This window comes from Mustela nivalis, assembly GCF_964662115.1.
Source record: "Mustela nivalis genome assembly, chromosome: 7".
Lineage (NCBI taxonomy): Eukaryota > Metazoa > Chordata > Mammalia > Carnivora > Mustelidae > Mustela > Mustela nivalis.
The window spans coordinates 124,820,471-124,840,782 of NC_139026.1; the positions used below are offsets into that span (position 1 = coordinate 124,820,471).

At 38.9% G+C, this 20,312-nt stretch overlaps 1 protein-coding gene across 1 annotated transcript in view; it reads right to left on the bottom strand.

Moving 5' to 3' along the window:
- The window catches only part of ITGA8 (integrin subunit alpha 8), a 172,504-nt gene that overhangs the window by 144,905 nt on the left and 7,287 nt on the right, over positions 1 to 20,312 (bottom strand). The window contains exons 3-4 of the mRNA XM_082739047.1: positions 5,550 to 5,650; positions 2,631 to 2,754 (exon numbers count right to left, since the gene is read on the bottom strand). Of these exons, the coding sequence (XP_082595173.1) occupies positions 2,631 to 2,754; positions 5,550 to 5,650 (225 nt within the window). The remainder of the gene's footprint in view (positions 1 to 2,630; positions 2,755 to 5,549; positions 5,651 to 20,312) is intronic.

Consider the following 20,312-nt stretch of genomic DNA (forward strand, 5'->3'; position numbering starts at 1 on the left):
AGGCCATGTCACTCCCAACTTGCTTGCCTTATTGTATTTTTTCTTTACAGCACTTTTCGCTATCTGATGTTTTATTTATTCTTTAAAAAACATTATTTTCATTGATATATAATAGACATATAACATATTATTATTTCAAGGTATATAACATCATGATTTGCTGTATGTATATACTACAAAATGATCACTACAGTAAGTCTAGTTAACACCCATCACTATAGATCATTATAAATTTTTTCCTCATAATGAGAACTTTTAAGATCCCCTCTCTTAGCAACTTTCAAATATACAATCCAGTATTTTTTAAAAGATTTTATTTATTTATTTGACACAGAGAGAGATCACAAGTAGGCAGAGAGGCAGGCAGAGAGAGGGGGGAAGCAGGCTCCCTGATGTGGGGCTCGATCCTAGGACCCGAGATCATGACCTGAGCTGAAGGCAGAGGCTTTAACCCACTGAGTCACCCAGGAGCCCCTACAGTATAGTATTCTTAATTATAGTTATCCTGCTGGACTTTACAGCTCTTGCACGTCTTTGTCTTATAACTGGACATTTGTACTCTTTGACTACCTTCACCACTTTGACCCATCTCCCCACCCCTCACCTTGAGCAACGACCAATCTGTTCTCTGTATCTATGATTTTGGAGTTTTTTTTGGGGGGGGGGTTCTTTTGTTAGGTTTTGTATATAAGTGGTATTTTTCTTTGGTATTTGTCTTTCTCTGGCTGACTTATTTCACTTAGCATAATGCCTTCAAGGTCCATCCATGTTGTCACAAATGGCAGAATTTCCTTTTTCTTATGGTTAAATATTCCATTGTACATAATGTACAATGTCTTCATTACCCATTTGTCCACCGAATGTGCCTAGATTGTTTCCATGTCTTGCCTGATCTGTGCAATGTTGCTGTGACCAGGGAGGGGCAGATATCTTTTTCAGATACTGATTTCATTTCCTTTGGATCTATACCCAGATGTAGAACTGTTGGATCTGAACACTTACATGTTTGTTGTCTGTTTCCCCCAGTAGGATGTAAGTTTCTTAAAGTTTGGGTTTTATTTTCTCTTGTTCTGTGCTTTATGCCCCAAACATAGAATAATTAGTGTTCACTGTGTTGAACAGATACATAACCGAGTCTCATTATCAACAAGGAACCTCTGTTTTAAAGCTGCTTAAAATAAAACCTTAATTTCACAGATTATTCATTCAGTGACATTTGTCATAATGTGAGGAAGTGGCTAATTTATTTCAATATTTTTAAACAGAAGTCATAATCTTCTCTTTGCCAAAATCCTCCCCCAAAACCATCTGAGTTAGCTATTTCACTGTGATCTTCAGATTATATTTCAGCGGTTTCTTTATTAACCCTCTGATATCACTGGTCCATTAACTTCATTGTTTTATTTCTGACATGTGTTCATTACTGTGCCAAAATTAATCATGAATCTAAAAAAACAGCCACACAAAATGGTGAAATTTTACTCACAGTTTTGGAAATCTAATTTGGGATTAGGTTGTTAAAAAATCAATTCCCTGAAGTCAGTTACCAGAATGTTCCTTCTAATGACATTTCTTTCCTCAGTGTGGTTTTGCAAACTATCAAGAATACGAATGAAAAATCCATTGGTTGCTTTCCGATGAATCCCGATGATGGACATAACAAATAGAAAACTGGAAGAATTCACAAAAGGGACTGAGTACATCAACCAGTTGGAAATGCTGTCCCAAGTCCATGGGTGCTCCCCCAAGAAATGATTAAATAGCAGTGCCCCAAAGATGGCGCTCACAGGCTTGCTTCTGTGGATGCTTCGCTGGAAGACCTCTAGACGGGGCAGATGAAACTTACACTCTAAGTCTTACACTCTAAGTGTACAGTCTTTTTAAAAAATGGAGATTAAACACCTAAAGGAGAGACATGTATCATGCAGATAACGGAGCACACAACTGCCAAAGAAAGCAACAGCCGTCAAGAACACAGGCTGTGGGATGCCTGGGAGGTTCAGTCGGTTAAGCATCCAACTCTTGATTTTGGCTCAGGCCATGATCTCAAGGTTGTGAGATCAAGCCCCATGATGGGCTCTGTGCAGGGTGTGGAGTCTGCCTAAGGCTCTCTCTGCCTCTCCCTCTGCCCTCCATTCCACTCGTGTTCTCTGTTCCTCTGAAGAAGAAGAAAAAGAAGAAGAAGAAGAAGAAGAAGAAGAAGAAGAAGAAGAAGAAGAAGAAGAAGAAGAAGAAGAAGACCACCACCACCACAACACAGGCTGGACAGACAGATGTCAGAGCGCCCCCGGTTCCCAGCACACTAGCTAGCTAAGACCACTCCCGCCATTAAAAAGTGAAGCGGGTGGTCAGCATTCTTCAGATCACAGTGTGAGTTTTGAATAGCAACTGAGAGTTTAAGGCCTAACAATTCTACTGCAAAATATCTAAATGATATTTTCTACAACATGGAGGAGAATCAACAGAATTCTGGGTCTTGTCCCCATGTCACAACAAGGCATTGCAAAAGATGTCCATAACCTTTAACCCATCTCTTTTTCCTCATCGATGGTGTTCTGACTTTGCCTGAACCATCTACCACAGAAGAGCTCTTGAGCTAAATTACAGTTTCAAGGAATAAAATCACTTACTGTTGCGACAAGGAGAGTATTCTGCATACGCACTGAAGTTCTGGATTGCTACATAGCAAGTGCCAACTGGGTCCTTTTCTGGTGTTGGTTTAAGAGTTCTCCAGTGATACAAAGGAGCGCAGGCCTGTGACACATCAAAGACAATATTTTCTTGACATTGTTTCCTCACACTATGATAGGATTTAGTTGGTTGACTAAGGTACCTAAATTCATGACAAACTATGTTAAATTAGGGAGTGAATTCTTTGGCTTCTGGCATGCTGGTAAATACCTCAGTAGTCAGAGTTAATGAAACTTCCAAAGCCAGTTTTTTACCATTAACGCACCATAGAATTAGAACAAATTAAACAGATAGAAAGGAATGAGTTTTCCCTTACAGGATTTTAAGTTAAATAAGTGTCATCTGGTGAAAGTAATTATTTCCTAATGGCAAAGAACTCAGATTTCTTTTCCTTTAAAGAAAAAAATTGGACCTACCTAGAATGAAATGATCATTGAAACAGTGAATAAATCAGTGCGATGTCTTAAAATGAGGATAGTTAATTTCTTTGTCTAGTTATTGTGTTACGAAATTATTTTCAAATCACAGGAGGCAGACAAATCCACAAACTTCTGTTTTGTGGATTTTTGTGGATTTCCCTGGTTTATCGCTCACGGTATATCCTACAACGTTTTAAATAATGACTTTCATTTGGATACCCTTACCATAGTGTGCTTGACTTTATTTTTCATTTAATGAAAAATTCATCCACAAAAAACAAAAATTAATTTCTTTCACAACAAAACAAAAATTAATTTAAACAACAGTAAAAAACAAAACAAAACAAAAACACGATTCTTGCATAAAATACACTGGTCACTTCTCCAGAAGCTTGGATTCTAACAAATGCATGGTATTTGCAAGGATATCAAATAGGAAAGAGAATACATGAAATCTTCTTTAATCAAATTAAACAATATTAATTTTGTAGGCAATAAAATAATTGTGTAGAAAACATAGGCATCTTTTTTTTACCTGTTTTGCTAGCTTGAATCCTGATTATTAAAGTGTTCATTATCCTAAGGACACAGAATTGCAGATTCCTAGAATACAGAACCCCTAGTCTACCTCCTAATTTGATGGTATCACTCCTAATACAATGCCACAAAAATGAAGGCAGACACTTTTCAAGATTCCAAACATGTCCTTGATAACGGGCTCAACATGTAACTACTTTCAGTAAAAAATAACTTATAGTCTCAAGTAAGATGTGTGTTTCCACTACTTGAGTTTTCTGGCATCATGAGGTGTTGGCCAATACCTAAAAACCATGTATCTCATCCATTTCCCTATCTTAGGGCCCTCTTGTTAAACTGACAAGTTATATGGTTAATATGTTTAACGTAAAGTTCCCACAGCAAAAAGCAGGAATGTGGGCAGAGCAGGCATTCACCTGTGCCTGTGCCTCTGGCAGTCTGCCAACAGACCTCACTTGCCAGCTTCTCACGCACACTTAAATGCCGGGAAACTTTTTCCCAGTACTTGCCTGCTGTCAGCTCTAGCAAGTTACCCTTTTTATATCTGCTCAGTTTCACACTGATATGAAACATACTGACGAGATGAATTTGGCCTGTGACCCAAACTTTAAACATACACCCAGACACCTGGATATTCAAAAGGATACTACAGCATTTTGAAATTCTAGTAATTATCACATAGGGTAGAACTGACTTCTTTACCCTGCTAAACTTCCGTGCTCAAAGGAAAAAAGTTAACTTGAAATATACTTAATATTATCTTATCTCCTTTCATGTAATTTTGAAAATGCAATCATGCCCCTGAATTAACCATTTTTCTTATGAGCATGGCATATGATTTCATTTTTAGTGATTCTGAGGGCTTCTACAAGTATTGGATAAATGCACAACATGTACAGTACCTAAACGATTTTTTTAAACCCCAAGTTGTTATTGGATAGAATTAGCTTTCCAAAGCAATTCCCATGTCATACACCACCAAAGGATTGAAAAAAAAAAAAAATTGTTTAACCAACTCTAGAATGTGAAAACCATATCAGTGCAAATACAATCCAAACAGAGCCCATACTGTAAATTCTGAATTTGTAACGGGAGAGGGCTATCTGTACATTACCTGTTTATATCAAAATGTCCTTGGGGGGTTAATCACAGACCAAATAAAGCAAGGCCTTTCCTTGAGATACTTATTAAATCGTAATTCAGGCATATTTAAACAAATCTTAAAAGCAAAGTTATTGCTTTATTGTTGTAAGGAAATGAAAGCCAATGGTTTAAAAAATTCTCCTGACAAGAAAATTTCCAGATCATCCTAATGCGGTCTTTTGTTTCTCAACAACTTAGACATATATCATTACTTGAAATAATAAGAGAATAGAATTATAAGGTCATAGCATTTTGAAGTTGAATCATATCTAATTGGGAGCGAGATTATTTGTTTTAAAAAGTATTAATGTATTCAGAGAACCACATAGTAGCTATATTTTTAAACAGAATTTTCCTTTAATTTTAAAAATGATCAATGATGCCACAGTAAATAAACTTTTAAAGAATCCCGATGGCAGTGCCATTTCTCTGGTCAATTTGTAATCAGCCCTTTAAATCAATCTTAAGCAATAAAATATTTACCTCCTTAATGTTTAGCTTTTATTTTTCTATCTTCCTTATTTGTTTTTGAAATATTCAAAAATATCTCACAGATATGGAATACAGGCTTTATCTCCTTTAAATTTAAATGCTAAAGTAGATTCTCTAATTTTAAGCACTAATTTTATTTTTAGAACACTGATATATTTATCATTAAAAATATGGCATGTCTTTACATGAAAGTATTTTTGCAAGTATCAGCCTTAAAACATTTCAGAATACATATTATCCCAAAGCATCCGCATGAATCATACTCACCACAACTTCCCCTTTGTGAGCTTTCACTGTTGCTCCGAACCACTGATTCGATTTAAATTCTATAGGTTCCTTGGTTCCATTAACTCTGATCTTTCTGTTGTCTGACAAGGACGACATGGAATTGTTAATAATTTGTAAAATGTGGCAGCCAGATCTAATATGTAAAAATGAATGTGTCCATTAAAAATACTTGAACCACAATCTTCATACATGGAAGGGATAGTTCCAACCAAGACTTTTCATTTAGAAAAATACCAAATGAAAATGCATATTTGAACATGACATTTCATAACATTTCATAACTTACAAGATGCATTTTTTTTTACAACGTATGTTTTCACAGATAACTGTATTGTAAACTTGATGTGGACTTGCTAGTCTTGAATCTACAGGTTTGTCATTGGTTTATAAAAGATTGAAGGCCAGATATTTATAACTCCCCTAAGGAATTCCAAATCTTTTCCAGTAGGGAAACACATAGGAATCTCCAAGATCAGAAAAGCCCAAGTTTCTTGGCATGAGTTAGCAGGAATGGTTGTGAAGGACTCCAAGGTCTTGGTTTTTAACTGAGTAACATGTTTCCATGCAGCCACAGAAAATAATACCTCAACGCAGTTCATATACACTTTGCAGATGTCAGAATGAGGGGGGCCATCTGGGTAGAAACTCAACTCAATTATAGCACACTTCAGGTCTTAATAAAAAGCAGATATCTCTTCTTTCACTCTTGATTCCCAGTCAGTGTATGTCCCACGTGGTTCTAACCACATGGTTTTAACTGGAGCTTCGTCAGTAATAGCTAATGAATTTCAAAAGACATTTGTACCAAGGCATTTATTTGTATGTATTTCCTTTGGTATGCATTTCATTTTTCTTCCTTGACTCTGTAATAAATGCATTACAAAATGAACTTTTAACTCCTATTAAGTGAGGCCAAAATATACATGTAATTAACATTAAATTGAGTTTACATATGATTACAGACTTTTACAAATTATATGCACTCAATCTTAATCTAAAATTTACATTTTACATGTTAGTAGAAAATCATGAATTTCCTTCTTAAAAACCTTAAAAACACTTTTGTTGCTTCTGAGCATTAAAAAAAAAAAAAGTTCTGTAAATCCTTACTCAAAATGCACACAACTAGCAAAGAACTGGAGAATCTTACAGATTACAGAATAAACGTAACAACATAAACATTTCTATAGGCACTTTGGAAGACTGTAGAATTCAGAGACAACCTTGTCACCATTAATTGAGTGATTGGGGACAATTCTTTTAATCTTCAGGGTTTTGATTTTTTCTGTAAAATGAGGCATGGATACCTTCCCTCTTTCTTCTTTTACAGGTGATCAAAGTCATAACGATCACATGCGATAAACCAAACTGAAAGTGCTTTATAAGCTGAGAAGCTGTATACTACAGAAATCATGTGGCCATATAACTGAAAGTCCAAACCCTTTACAAATATCTCTTACGTAGAAATCTGGAAACTTAACCTAAGTCCAAGAATTGGAAAGGACCTCACACATACACACACATATATGTTGTTTATTGTTGGTGATTTTTGGTACTCAGCAATGAAATTAGTAACAGCTCTCAAGACTGTCGGTGTGGTTTTGATTGATTACAGGGAAAAAGTACAACACAGTGACTTTGAAATTTCCAATATGCTAAAAAGCCATGAAAAGACCAGCACCTCTAAAATTTCAAATACCCTTAAAGGAGATCCCGAAACGACTTTCTGGGAAAAGATAAAAGGCACTTTTAAATTGACCTTGTTTTGCTAGAGAAAATGATGTGACTTGGCCTTTGTGACTCCGGAGGCATCTTTTCCGCTGTTCTGAGGTTGAACTGTATAGTAACTGGATTAAAAGTGTCAACTGTGGGTTATCATCCAGCAATGAATTTCTTCTGGACCAAGAATACAATGAATGGACTTCACTAATTCCACACCCAATCCAAGGACTACGAGGGAGACTTCTACTGTCCTTGGTCTGCATTTACAGAGCTGAGCTTCAATCTTGATCTGTCATCCATTCATTGATCTTCGAAGTGGACAAACCACCTTTTCAAAATTCTGCATTATTATTCTGTAAATTCTCTAACTTTAAATCTAATATCATAATTTCCTAAAATTTCAAATGAGCGAAATATACTTGGGCTTGACTATGGAAGTGAACTTTCCCAATTTCCCACCTTCCTTTTCTGAGCAAGATTCTTCCATGCCAAACACCCCAACACAAAGCTCCATGCTATCTGTTGCACCCTGGTGCTCAAGAAACCTCTGGTGCAAGGACAATGTGTTTGATTTAATTTCATCTGATCTTTACTGACATCAACCTCCAAGCAATATCTGTAAACACTCAGCAAGATTTCTGTCCTGTGGAGCCCTCTTCTCTACGGCAGAGAGCTGAAACCTTGGAATGTCCATTTCCCATTCTTACAAGTAAGACTCTGGTTGAATGAGATGCTCGCAAGAGGTCTGGGAAGAGAAATGGAAAGCCATTGTGTTCTTGTGGCAATTGTGGGCACACGTGCACATCAGTGATGACAGACATGATGTTCTTCGTGCAGCTCTCAAGCATCCCTTGATAGATAGGCAGATGGATAGATAGATGGATAGATTCAGCTCATTCTTGTTTTAAAGATTCTATTTATTTATTTCATTTTTTAAAAAAGATTTTATTTATTTATTTTACAGACAGCGATCACAAGTAGGCAGAGAGGCAGGCAGAGAGAGAGGGGGAAGCAGGCTCCCCGCTGAGCAGAGAGCTTGATCCCACAACCCTGAGATCATGACCCAAGCCGAAGGCAGAGGCTTAACCCACTGAGCCACCCAGGTGCCCCTCTATTTATTTATTTTAGAGAGAGATGGAGCATGCATGAACCAGGGGAGGAGCAAAAGCAGAGGGAGAGCGAAAATCCCAAGCAGAGCCCGATGAGGGGCTCAATTTCATGATGCTGTGAACATGACCTGAGCCACAATCAAAAGTCAGACACTTAACCGACTGAGCCCCAAGGCGCTTCTGGCTCATTCATTTTAATTCTTGCTCAGCATTGTATCCTACTCAATCTCTATTTTAATTATCCATTCTACCTACATGTGAACATTTGGGTTTTTTTCCATTTTTCTACTACATCCTTATATCCTTCACCACCCACACATGTGGAAGAATGTCTCTCTGGCACCAGAGTAGAGATGACATTGCTGGGTCACACAGAGTCACCATATCTGCTTTCTCGGCTGTACCAGAGTAGCTACAATTCCCATGCTCTCTAGCAGTGCACGAAAGAGGGGCCGGCAGCTTTCATCCCTGTAGGTGTGTAAGTTTTGCCCATCCAGATGACGGGTACCCCTTTGGTTTTTGACTTCTTTGGCATTTCTCTGATTATTAGCAAGGTGATCATCTTTTTTCTATCTATGACCCACACACCTATTTCTTCTGTGAATTTCCAATCCATATCTTTGTTCATTCTCTTGTTTGGTGATTAGTTTTACTGATTTCTAAGAATTCAGCACATATTCTGGGTATTGATTCTTCTCCGCACATGTATGTTGCAAATATCTTCCCCTGATTTTTGCTTGTTTTTTAACTTTGTTTAAGGAGTTGTTGTCCATCTGGATTTTTTTTTTTTAACATGTGTCCCAGATATCTTACTTATTTTCAGTATGAAAGGCCAGTTGTCCCAACACCAGTTATTGAACTATCCATCTTTATTCTTGGAGAGTTGTAATTCCACCTCTGCAGTGATTAACTCCTGACATGATCTGGCCCCTGCCTGCTTTTCCAGCATCAACTCCTCCAACTGCCCAGGCTTGTTAAGCTGCTGACACATTGATTTTCTGTTCCTTGGACATACTCAGCTTTTGCCGGCTTCTCATTGTACTTACTATTCCTGCTGGCACAGTTTTTCACATGGTTGAGCACTATCTGAGATGATCTTATTTGTTGGCTTGCATGCTTACTGTCTGTCTCCTTCAGAATATATGTAAATCTCATGAGCAGAGGCATGAATTCTTTGTATTTTCCACTTTTAGGATGGTGCCTGGCACATAGTATGCCCTCCATAAGTGTTTGTTGAATGAATGACCAAGCCTCCATCTGTTTACTTGGAAGTCTGTCTAGGTTATCGGTTAGTATGTTCTCATTTTCATGTCAGATATGATCTGGGGCCCCCTGGCTGGCTCAGTAGATACAGCATGCAACTCTTGATCTCGGGGTTATGAGTTCAAGCCCCATGTTGAGTGTAGAGGTTACTTTAAAAAACAAAACAAAACAAAACAAAAAAACACCTTAAAAAAAAAAAATGATCTAGGGGGAAAAAAAACCCTAAAGATAAAATCAAAAGATCTGTAGGCCAGACTGGAAAATTTAGATGGGTGGCAGCAATCAAATTGGTTTGGCTTGTCCCACATTTTTGGGCTTTGAAGCCACCTCTCTTAAATTGGAAGTGTGATCTCTGGGCAATCGGGGTACAAATCCCAGTGGGTGGCAAGCCTACTAACTTTTGGTTTATTTTTCACGGGAATATTCATTTCAGAGTGGGAATGAGGGAGTGTAGAATATGTGCACATATGGACTCCAAGCAGATTTTTCTAATTGTTTACTTAGTTAAATGGGAGGAATTACAAGAAGTGAAGATAGATCACCATGGGGGGGAGAAGGGAAGACTGAAACGGACACAGGTGCAGCAGAACATTCTGGTAAATGGGGGGATTTCTGAAAACTATAGGAAGGTCCCCAACCTCGTGCTGGAACACAGTAAGCTTCCTAATACCTTCAGTCATTACTTTAAGGGCAGGGGCTTGGTTCTTAAAGTTGTTGCAGGAGCTGTCCAGACATTTTTAATCAGGAAAAGCATAAAAAGGTATCTTTAAACATTTGTTTGTAATCTTTCCCATAATCAATGTATGCTGTAAAAATTTCATTTAAATTGAAGCTACATATCTGAGAACAAGGATTACTCCTTTGTAAAATTCAAAATATTACAGCTGTGGCAGGAAACACATCCAAGAAAAGAACCTATGTTGATTTTTATGCCCCAGAAAATTAAACTTCTAAAGGTATGATTCCTAATACTCTAAAACCACTATTAAAAACCATTAAAGAGCAGCTCTGTAGGCTTCATACTCTTGATCATCTTAGTGTAAGTTTTCAAGTATTTGAGGAACTGTGAAAAATTCATTTTTCCATGTAATGTTTAAGAAATTGAATTATAGGGCGCCTGGGTGGCTCAGTGGGTTAAGCCGCTGCCTTCGGCTCAGGTCCTGATCTCAGGGTCCTGGGATCGAGTCCCGCATCGGGCTCTCTGCTCAGCAGGGAGCCTGCTTCCCTTTCTCTCTCTCTGCCTGCCTCTCCGTCTACTTGTGATTTCTCTCTGTCAAATAAATAAACAAAATCTTTAAAAAAAAAAAAAAGAAATTGAATTATAATTATAAATTGTAATGGTATTCTTCCCTCCCTCAGTTTTATTGAGATATAATTGTCATATAGCACTGTATAAATTTAAGTTGTACAGCATCATGATTATATATATATGTATATATATGTATACATATAATGAAATGATTACAATAATAAGTTAGTAAACACCCATTATTCTCACATATAGATTAAAAAAAAGATATTTTGGGGGGGCGCCTGGGTGGCTCAGTGGGTTAAGCCGCTGTCTTCAGCTCAGGTCATGATCCCAGGGTCCTGGGATTGAGCCCCGCATTGGGCTCTCTGCTCAGCGGGGAGCCTGCTTCTCCCTCTCTTTGCCTGCCTCTCTGCCTACTTGTGATCTCTGTCTGTTAAATAAATAAATAAAATCTTTTTTTAAAAATTTAAAAAAAGATTTTTTTTCCCCTGATGGTAAGAACTCTTAGGATCTACTCTCTTACCACCTCTCATATATACTATATGGAAGTGTTAGCCATAGTCATCATGGTGTATGTTTTATCCCCAGAACTTGTTTTAGAACTTGTTTTATAACTGTATTATAACTGGAAGTTTGTACCTTTTGACCACCTTCCTCCAATTCTCCCCACCTCTGGTAACCACAAATCTGATCTCTTTGAGTTTTTGTTCTTGTTGTTGCTATTGTTTTCTCTTAGAGTTCACATATAAGTGAGATTATATAACATTTGTCTTTCTCTTCTTATACACTGAGCATAATGCCCTCGAGTTCTGTCCATGTTGTCGCAAATGACAGGGCGTTCTCCTTTTTAATGGTTGAATAATATTTCTGTATACATCTTCATGTATATATATACACCACATCTTTATCCATTCATCTGTCGATGGACAGAAGTGTGTTATTCTGATTAAATGAATAGTCTACACATTTATTTATAGACTTATTTGTATCATATATGTATACAAATTATGGAAGCAGCCCAAGTGTCCATCGACAGATGAATGGATAAAGGAGATGTGGTGTGTAGGTACACACACACACACACACACACACACATAGGAATATTATACAGCCATCAAAACATGAAGTCTTGCCTTTTGCAATGAAGTGGATGCAGAGATCATGGGGGAAGAAAGGAAAAAATGAAATGGGACAAAACCAGAGAGGGAGACAAACCTCAGGAAACAAACTGAGGGTTGCTGGAGTGTAAGGGATTGGGGGGGTAGTGGGGTGATGGACATTAGGGACAGTATGTGCTACGGTGAACGCTGTGAATTGTGTAAGACTGATGAATCATAGACCTATACCCCTAAAATAAAAAATAATAAATAAAGTAAATAAATAAATACATAATAAATAAATAAAAAATAATGAATCTTTAAAAATTTTTAAAAATAAAAACAAAAAAAAACCATGTAGGGCCAAAGACTCTTTTCAAATCAAAATTCTTTCAGATTTTTGTTTTTAAAAAGTCAAACAATATAAAGTAATGAAACTTGTATGAAGATTTATATAAGGCACTAAGTGTAAGGTCTTTGGAATCCTAATCCCTGGACATAGGAGATATTAAGTTTGGCAAGCCTAACCAACCACTCAGAGTTGAAGGGGCTTTTAGCTCATTCCTCTAGTCTAAAACATTTCTTTTCTGGAAATCATGAAGGTTTTATTTAAAATTATTATTTTCCTATCGCTATTTAAATGTTTGTTTCTATAAATAATGTCATATAGTTTCCCTGATCTGGATGAGAATATAAATTTTCTGGTACAGTTATTTCCACATCTATATTGTCTTACCAAGAATAAAGATCATATTTCCAACTTGACTTTTTAACAACCAATAGTGTCTAGCCAGTGTTCTTCAGACATTTGTTTAATAATAATGCAGATGAGTTTTCTACCTCATATAATATCATTTGAGATGCTTTTCATATGCCAGTTAACTCAGGTCATATGTAAGGTGTGTTCTAGAAATACATATGGGCTTTTGTTGGTTCGATGTGATTTTTTGGATGAATGTTCTGCTAATTTATCTGATGTAGTTAGGGAAACAAATGTTAATAAATGAGAGACTCATCTCCCCAAGGGGAAATGGTATTTCAGATTAAAAATAAAACATAACAAAAACACCCCTAGCATGACATGGAAGTCTAAAAGGCAGAGCGCGTACGGCTGAATTGTACAGAGACATCACCTTTGACCTCATCTGCTCCAACACGCTCCACTCTTCTGCGCTGACTAGAACAGTTTTCTCTTTCAGCTCACCCACGGCTGGGATGGACACACATCTCACATACGCACACCCCTGCACACACACATACACACACACATCCCTCTTCAGCTCTGACCTTTAATGATGCCCTCTCTGAACAGCTGTCCCTGAAAACAACAAGTCACCCTCCAGGCAGGGACAGGAGCCCTCCCTCTGCACACCTAAAGCCTTCTTCACACTCTGCTTTTACAGCACTTGTCCCGGTCTACTGCAGCCAGGCACTGATGCTCTCGTCCACTGGACTTGCATTATCACAAGGTCAGAGACTATGTCCGTCTTGTTCACAGGCATCCTTGGCAATCAGTAATGCTGCGCTCCCAAATTCCATTCACTAGTCTGTTCCTGCTGATTCTTCCTTCCAAAGCCCCCTCAAATCCATCCGTTTCTTTCCATACCTGTTGCCATTTCCCTAGTTGGGACCACCATTTCTTTAGCCACAGGTTCTGCAACAGCCTCCTGACTGGTGTCCCTTCCCCCAGGTTTGCCACTTACAGATTCATTCTCTGTCCGGAAGTCAGAGTTGTCACACTACCCTAACCTCGCTAGTGTCATCCCTTCGTTCCCAAGCACCGTGATTTCCTTTGAGCTCTTTGAATTCCTCAGACTTTCTCTCAGCTCTAGACTTTCTCCCACTTGGAATAATTACCTGGCCTCCAAAGTCTTGGCCATAGTTACAGCTGGGGGACAGACAAGTCCCAACATAGCTTCTGTGTCACCTTCAGATGGGCAGGAACACAGCAGGCTTCTGTTTAGTGCCCAACAATTTATTTGCTTCAAGAAGTAATGAAAACCTCTCAGCATGGGAATCTCAGGAAGCAGATTAAATGACATAAATCTCTTCAATATGACCTCAAAGCAATGCTTTTCAATACAGGATATGATTGGGTTTCAGGATGAAGGCTGTATAAACTTGCCTCCCAATAATGCTTGCAAATGTATTTACACTAACTCCCCTCATATGCTTGCATTCTCCTCGGGATCTTAGTGCTGTTGCCGGAAGATGTAGTAAAAAGGATCCCAACCGTTCATTTAGCAAAATGGTTCCTTTCTCTGGTTTAAAAAAAAAAAAAAAAAAAAAAAGGCATCACCATTCCCAATGGCACATAAAATAAGCATTTCAGAATTCAAATGTTCTGTGTCTGCAGCGTATCCTCATGGAAGATTAACACTCAGGATGGAACTGTTCTCTGGGAGATCTTAAATCCTATTCCAAATGAGTAGACTCAAGCCATAAGGTGGGGCAGAGGCAAAAATTTACTCCTTCCAAAGATAAATTCAGATTATGAATGTGCCCCGTCCCTGCGCACAGCCTGCTCATCAATCCCGTGACGTCACTGCTCAGTTCACACTTTCCCAATCTCCCAACCCTCTCCTACCACCTTCTTGCACTCAGCTGGTAACCTTGCTTCTTATTTCATGGAGAAAATGCAAGACATGAGAAAAGGCCATCTTCCTCCTCCTGTCTCCTGACCCACCAACCTCTCTCACTGGTGCCCTCACTGTGCCGTGTCCTGTCCCTGGGGAAGAGCTGTCCCTGAGCCCCTCCATTTATGTAAGAGTTGACCCCCTTTCCCATCTTCTCAGGACTTTGTTCCTGTAGGTCCCCTTCTCTTTCTGTCACCATTGCTTTCCTCTCAATGGGATGAGCCTAATGGGCTGCAAACATGCTGAAATAGGTTCTCCATGACTACGTTCCTCTGATCCCATGTATAGTAAGAGTTCTTGGTCCTTGCTCTCCCCATCCGTCCTCTCATTTTCTCTCTTGAAAACTCCACTGCAACCATTTCTGTTTGTCAGCAGTACTTTCCCGTGGCCAAGCAAACCTGCCCATTTCTGTCCTCCTTTCACAAGACTTGCCTCAGTGGGTTCATGACTTCTACCTCAATGGCCCTCCTTCTCAGTGCTTCTTACACATCCTCCTCCATTCTTCAACATTTCTCCAAATGTCAGGCCCAGCTCATTCTCTTCTCTTGGCTCTGCTTTGCTTCCCCCTTCTCTCACCATACTCACTCCCCAAGGTGTGGTCCGGGAATATCTTCCACACACTCGTGACTTCCAAATGTCAGTATCCAAGCCTCTGGCTTGAGCTCCAACTTTACTGATCTACCTTCTCATAGGACTTTGGCTGGATCTCTAATAAGCAGCTCAAATTTCACATGTCTGGATTTGACTCCTAGTATATTTTTCTAAGACTTGCTCCTTCCCTGTTGTTCCCAGTCTCTGTCCCATTCCTCCACTACTTGGGTCAAAATTCTTCCACACCTTTCATCTGTTCCAAAATGCAATTCTACCACTTGCATTTTCAAATGAACCCCAGATCCTACCATATTTCAACCCTAACTGCTATCACCCAAGCCTAACCATACTTCTCTCTCAGTGGACAATGAGAAGAGTCTAGTCTCCTTGCTTGTCTCTAGTCTGTTAAACTGAGCCTTGGAAAAATCAAATTCAAATTATCTTACTTGTCTACTCAAAACCACCAGTGGTTGCCCATCACTCCACGAATAAAATCCAAAACATTGACCCTGGCCTTTAAGGTACCTGCCTATATACTTGGCTCTCTGGCCTCATTTTCTGTCACTCTTTCCCTGACTTACTTCAATCTAGTCCAGTAGTTTCTATCTCGCAAGGACATGCTCATCTCTAGATTTCAACAATGACTTCACACAAGCTGGACCACTACCCATCCTTCAATATTGCTTCATTCCTTCCTTCACTTAATTTAGGTCCTTGCTCAAATATTCCACCTCCTCAATAAAACTCTAACCACCTGTGATAAGCAAAATAATAGCCCCCCAAATGTTTACATTAATCACCCCCAAACCTGTGAATATTATAGGTGGAGTGGCGAAGGGGAATTAAGGTTTCTAACCAGCTGACCTTAAGATACAGAGGTTATCCAGGTGGGACCATTTTCATAACGAAGATTCTTTCTTTCTTTTTTTTAATATTTTATTTATCTTTAAGAGAGAGAGAGAGATTAAGAGTCACCATAAGTGACTCTTAATCTCACAAAACAAACTGAGGGTTGCTGGGGGGAGAGGGGTTGGGAGAAGGGGGGTGGGGTTATGGACATTGGGAGGGTATGTGCTTTGGTGAGTGCTGTGAAGTGTGTAAACCTGGTGATTCACAGACCTGTACCCCTGGGGATAAAAATATATGTTTATAAAAAATAAAAAATTTAAAAAATTAAAAAAGAGAGAAAGAGAGAGAGAGCGCGCTCGAGTAGGGGCAGGGTGCAGAGGGAGAAGCAGACTCCCTGATGAGCAGGGAACCCTATGTAGGACTCTATCCCAGGACACAAGGATCATGACTTGAGCTGAAGGCAGACGCTTAACCAACAGAGCTCCCCAGGCACTCATAACTAGGATCCTTTAGAGTGAAAGATGGAGGCAGGAAAGGAGGGCAAGAGACACGGCAGGGGGAGAATGACTCAGCCTGACATTGCTGGTTTTGGAAAATGTGGGAGGGCCATGAACCAAGGAATGTGGGCAACCTTGGAAACTGGAAAAATCAAGAGAATAGTTTCTTCTCTTAGAGCCTCCAGCAGAAATACAACTCTGCCAACACCTTGATTTTAGTTCAACCAGACCTAATTTCAATTTGGCCTCCAAAACTGTAAGATAATCAGTTTGTGTTGTTTAAAGTCACTAAGTGTGTGATAATTTGTTACAGCAGCACCAGGAACACAACAGCCACCCAAATCTAAAATAAATACATGGGTGCAGACACACACCACTCATTTTCCCTTGCTCTTATCTTCCTTTTCCTTAATTTGCCACTGGCTATGCCCTGTAAACCCCACAAGAATACGTAAGGCCTTGAACTCTGTTTAGAACTGTTTAGAATAGAATCTGCTTGTAAAAAGTTACTAACACTCATCTGGTCACTGAAATTTGATTTTATTGTTTGCCAACATGAAGCTTTACTTTCAACTCGGTTGCTGTCTTTAGATAATGTTTTCATAAGTAAGGTGGGTTAAAATTTACTAACAGGTGACACATAGACCAGTGGAACAGAGTAGAGAGCCCAGATATGGGCCTTCAACTCTATGGTCAAATAATCTTCGACAAGACAGGAAAAATATACAGTGGAAAAAAGTCAGTCTCTTCACTAAATGGTGCTGGGAAAACTGGGCAGCTATATGTAGAAGAATGAAACTCGACCATTCTCTTACACTGTACACAAAGATAAACTCAAAATGGATAAAAGACCTCAATGTGAGACAGGAATCCATCAGAATCCTAGAGGAGAACATAGGCAGTAATCTCTTCAATATCAGCCACAGCAACTTCTTTCAAGATTTGTCTCCAAAGGCAAAGAAACAAAAGCAAAAATGAACTTTTGAAACAGTCAACAAAACAAAGAGGCAACAAAACAAAGGAAACAGTCAACAAAACAAAGAGGCAACCCACGGAATGGGAGAAGATATTTGCAAATGACAGTACAGACAAAAGGTTGATATCCAGGATCTATAAAGAACTCCTGAAACTCAACACACACAAAACAGACAATCATATCAAAAAATGGGCAGAAGATATGAACAGACACTTCTCCAATGAAGACATACAAATGGCTATCAGACACATGAAAAAATGTTCATCATCACCAGCCATCAGGGAGATTCAAATTAAAACCACATCGAGATATCACCTTACACCAGTTAGAATGGCTACACTTAGCAAGACAGGAAACAACATGTGTTGGAGGGGATGTGGAGAAAGGGGAACCCTCTTCCACTGTTGGTGGGAATGCAAGTTGGTGCAGCTTCTTTGGAGAACAGTGTGGAGATTCCTCAAGAAATTAAAAATAAAACTTCCCTATGACCCTGCAATTGCACTACTGGGTATTTACCCCAAAGATACAGATGTAGTGAAAAGAAGGGCCATCTGTACCCCAATGTTTATAGCAGCAATGGCCACGGTCGCCAAACTGTGGAAAGAACCAAGATGCCCTTCAACGGACGAATAGATAAGGAAGATGTGGTCCATATACACTATGGAGTATTATGCTTCCATCAGAAAGGACAAATACCCAACTTTTGTAGCAACATGGACGGGACTGGAAGAGATTATGCTGAGTGAAATAAGTCAAGCAGAGAGAGTCAATTATCATATGGTTTCACTTATTTGTGAAGCATAACAAATAGCATGGAGGACATGGGGAGATAGAGAGGAGAAGGGAGTTGGGGGAAATTGGGAGGGGAGGTGAACCATGAGAGACTATGGACTCTGAAAAACAATCTGAGGGTTTTGAAGGGGTGGGGGATGGGAGGTCAGGGTACCAGGTGGTGGGTATTATAGAGGGCACAGATTGCATGGAGCACTGGGTGTGGTGCAAAAATAATGAATACTGTTATGCTGAAGAATAAATAAAAAATAAATTAAAAAAACATTTACTAACAGGTGCTTTGAGGAGATAAAGACATTATGATTGAATAGCATGTCCCCCAAGGAGCCTGATTGAAAGGATGAAGTGTATTCAATCTTCCCAGACAATATTTGTGGTAGAGAATGGAGTCCAGATGGGTCAGGTTAAGGACTGATTTTTGTTATAAAGTTTTTCTCATATTTTTGTATCTGCTGACAGAAACACCTTCATCTCCTTGCCATGTATCTGCTCTCTACCATAAGTGTGAGGGTTGGGACTATAGTCCCAAAGAACCATTTCAGTGTCCCCAAAATATGACCTACAAATTATGTCCAATAGGGATAAAAGAAAAACCAGTTTTAATCACATTTTTTCCAAAGACAATTGCTTTTATTGCATTTCCTATCTACTGTTCTTTTAAAGGTTATAGACACAATTTTATTAGGTGTGGGTTAAAAAAAAAAAAGTGTGAAATAAGTTGGCATGGCCTGCTTTGGCCTACCAAATGCGAGGAGAAGTTGTATATGTCAAATCTAGGCAGAAGCTTTCACAGACAATGTACAGTTTTCTACCCGCCTTTACAGTTGAGTGCTCTTGAAAGCACACATCAGTAAGGAAACTCCATGGACCTGCATCCTTGGGTGACTCGAACAAGCAAATTCCTTACCAACTCATCAAACATTCAACGTGAGCAAGTGATACACTGGTGTGTGATGGTTAATTTTATGTGTCAGCTTGACAGGCTCAAGATATTTGACTGAATGTTATTTCTGGAGATGTCTGTGAGGGTGTTCCAAGATGAAATTAGCATTTGAATTGATAGGATCTGTACAGTGGTTTGCCCGCATGAGCAGCCTCTTCTTGTAAAAGGCTCTCGAAACTGTCATGGCAGACCATCAAGTCTATATTCCTATTGATTCAGGGACAATCAAAAATGGACACAGGCAATAATTCTGCATCTTCTTATTTTTACACATGTAATTGTTACTGGAAAAAAGCTTGGTCTTCAATATTTGGAAACATGTAACCACACAAAAACTGAATTTTTTAACTCCTCTACCATCCATACCAAATTTTCACAACCCTTCAGTGAACTCAATAACTTCATTTAGAAATATTTGTGTGTTAATTTTTACCACTATTTTTCCTGATCATAAATAAATACCTGATCATGGTTTTGAAAATGAGGCTAAGAAATGCATTTTTTAAAAAAGAAGAAGAAAAATCCAATTTTAATCACACGTCCCAAAGACAGCCTCTCATCACATACCCCTTCCTGTGCTCTTCAACAGATCTAGATAAAGTTTTGAATTTTATGTTTTTCCCTTAACATTAAACAAAACCATTTTCTCATAGTGATTAGGCCATAATTTGCTTGACTACCCACATTGAGGATATTTGGAAACATCACTTTTTTACTGTTTATGCCTCCTTTCTTCTAAAAAAGGATTGGCAACAACTTCAGAATTAACATCTAAAACGTATCTCCCATTGGGAATGGCAGGAAGAAAGAAGCCAGAAGTATCAGAAAATCATGGCTGGGAGAGAAGATGTTCTGGATGGTTGAGGACATAGGTCCAGGGAGAGCAGGGACATGTGTGTATACGTAACACACATTTGAGAGATACCCAGTACTTCGACATATCTTGCTGAAGACGTAAGTTGTGTAAGCGGTGTGGCAAGCTGGAGACATCTGGGCAAGTCACAGGGAATGACAA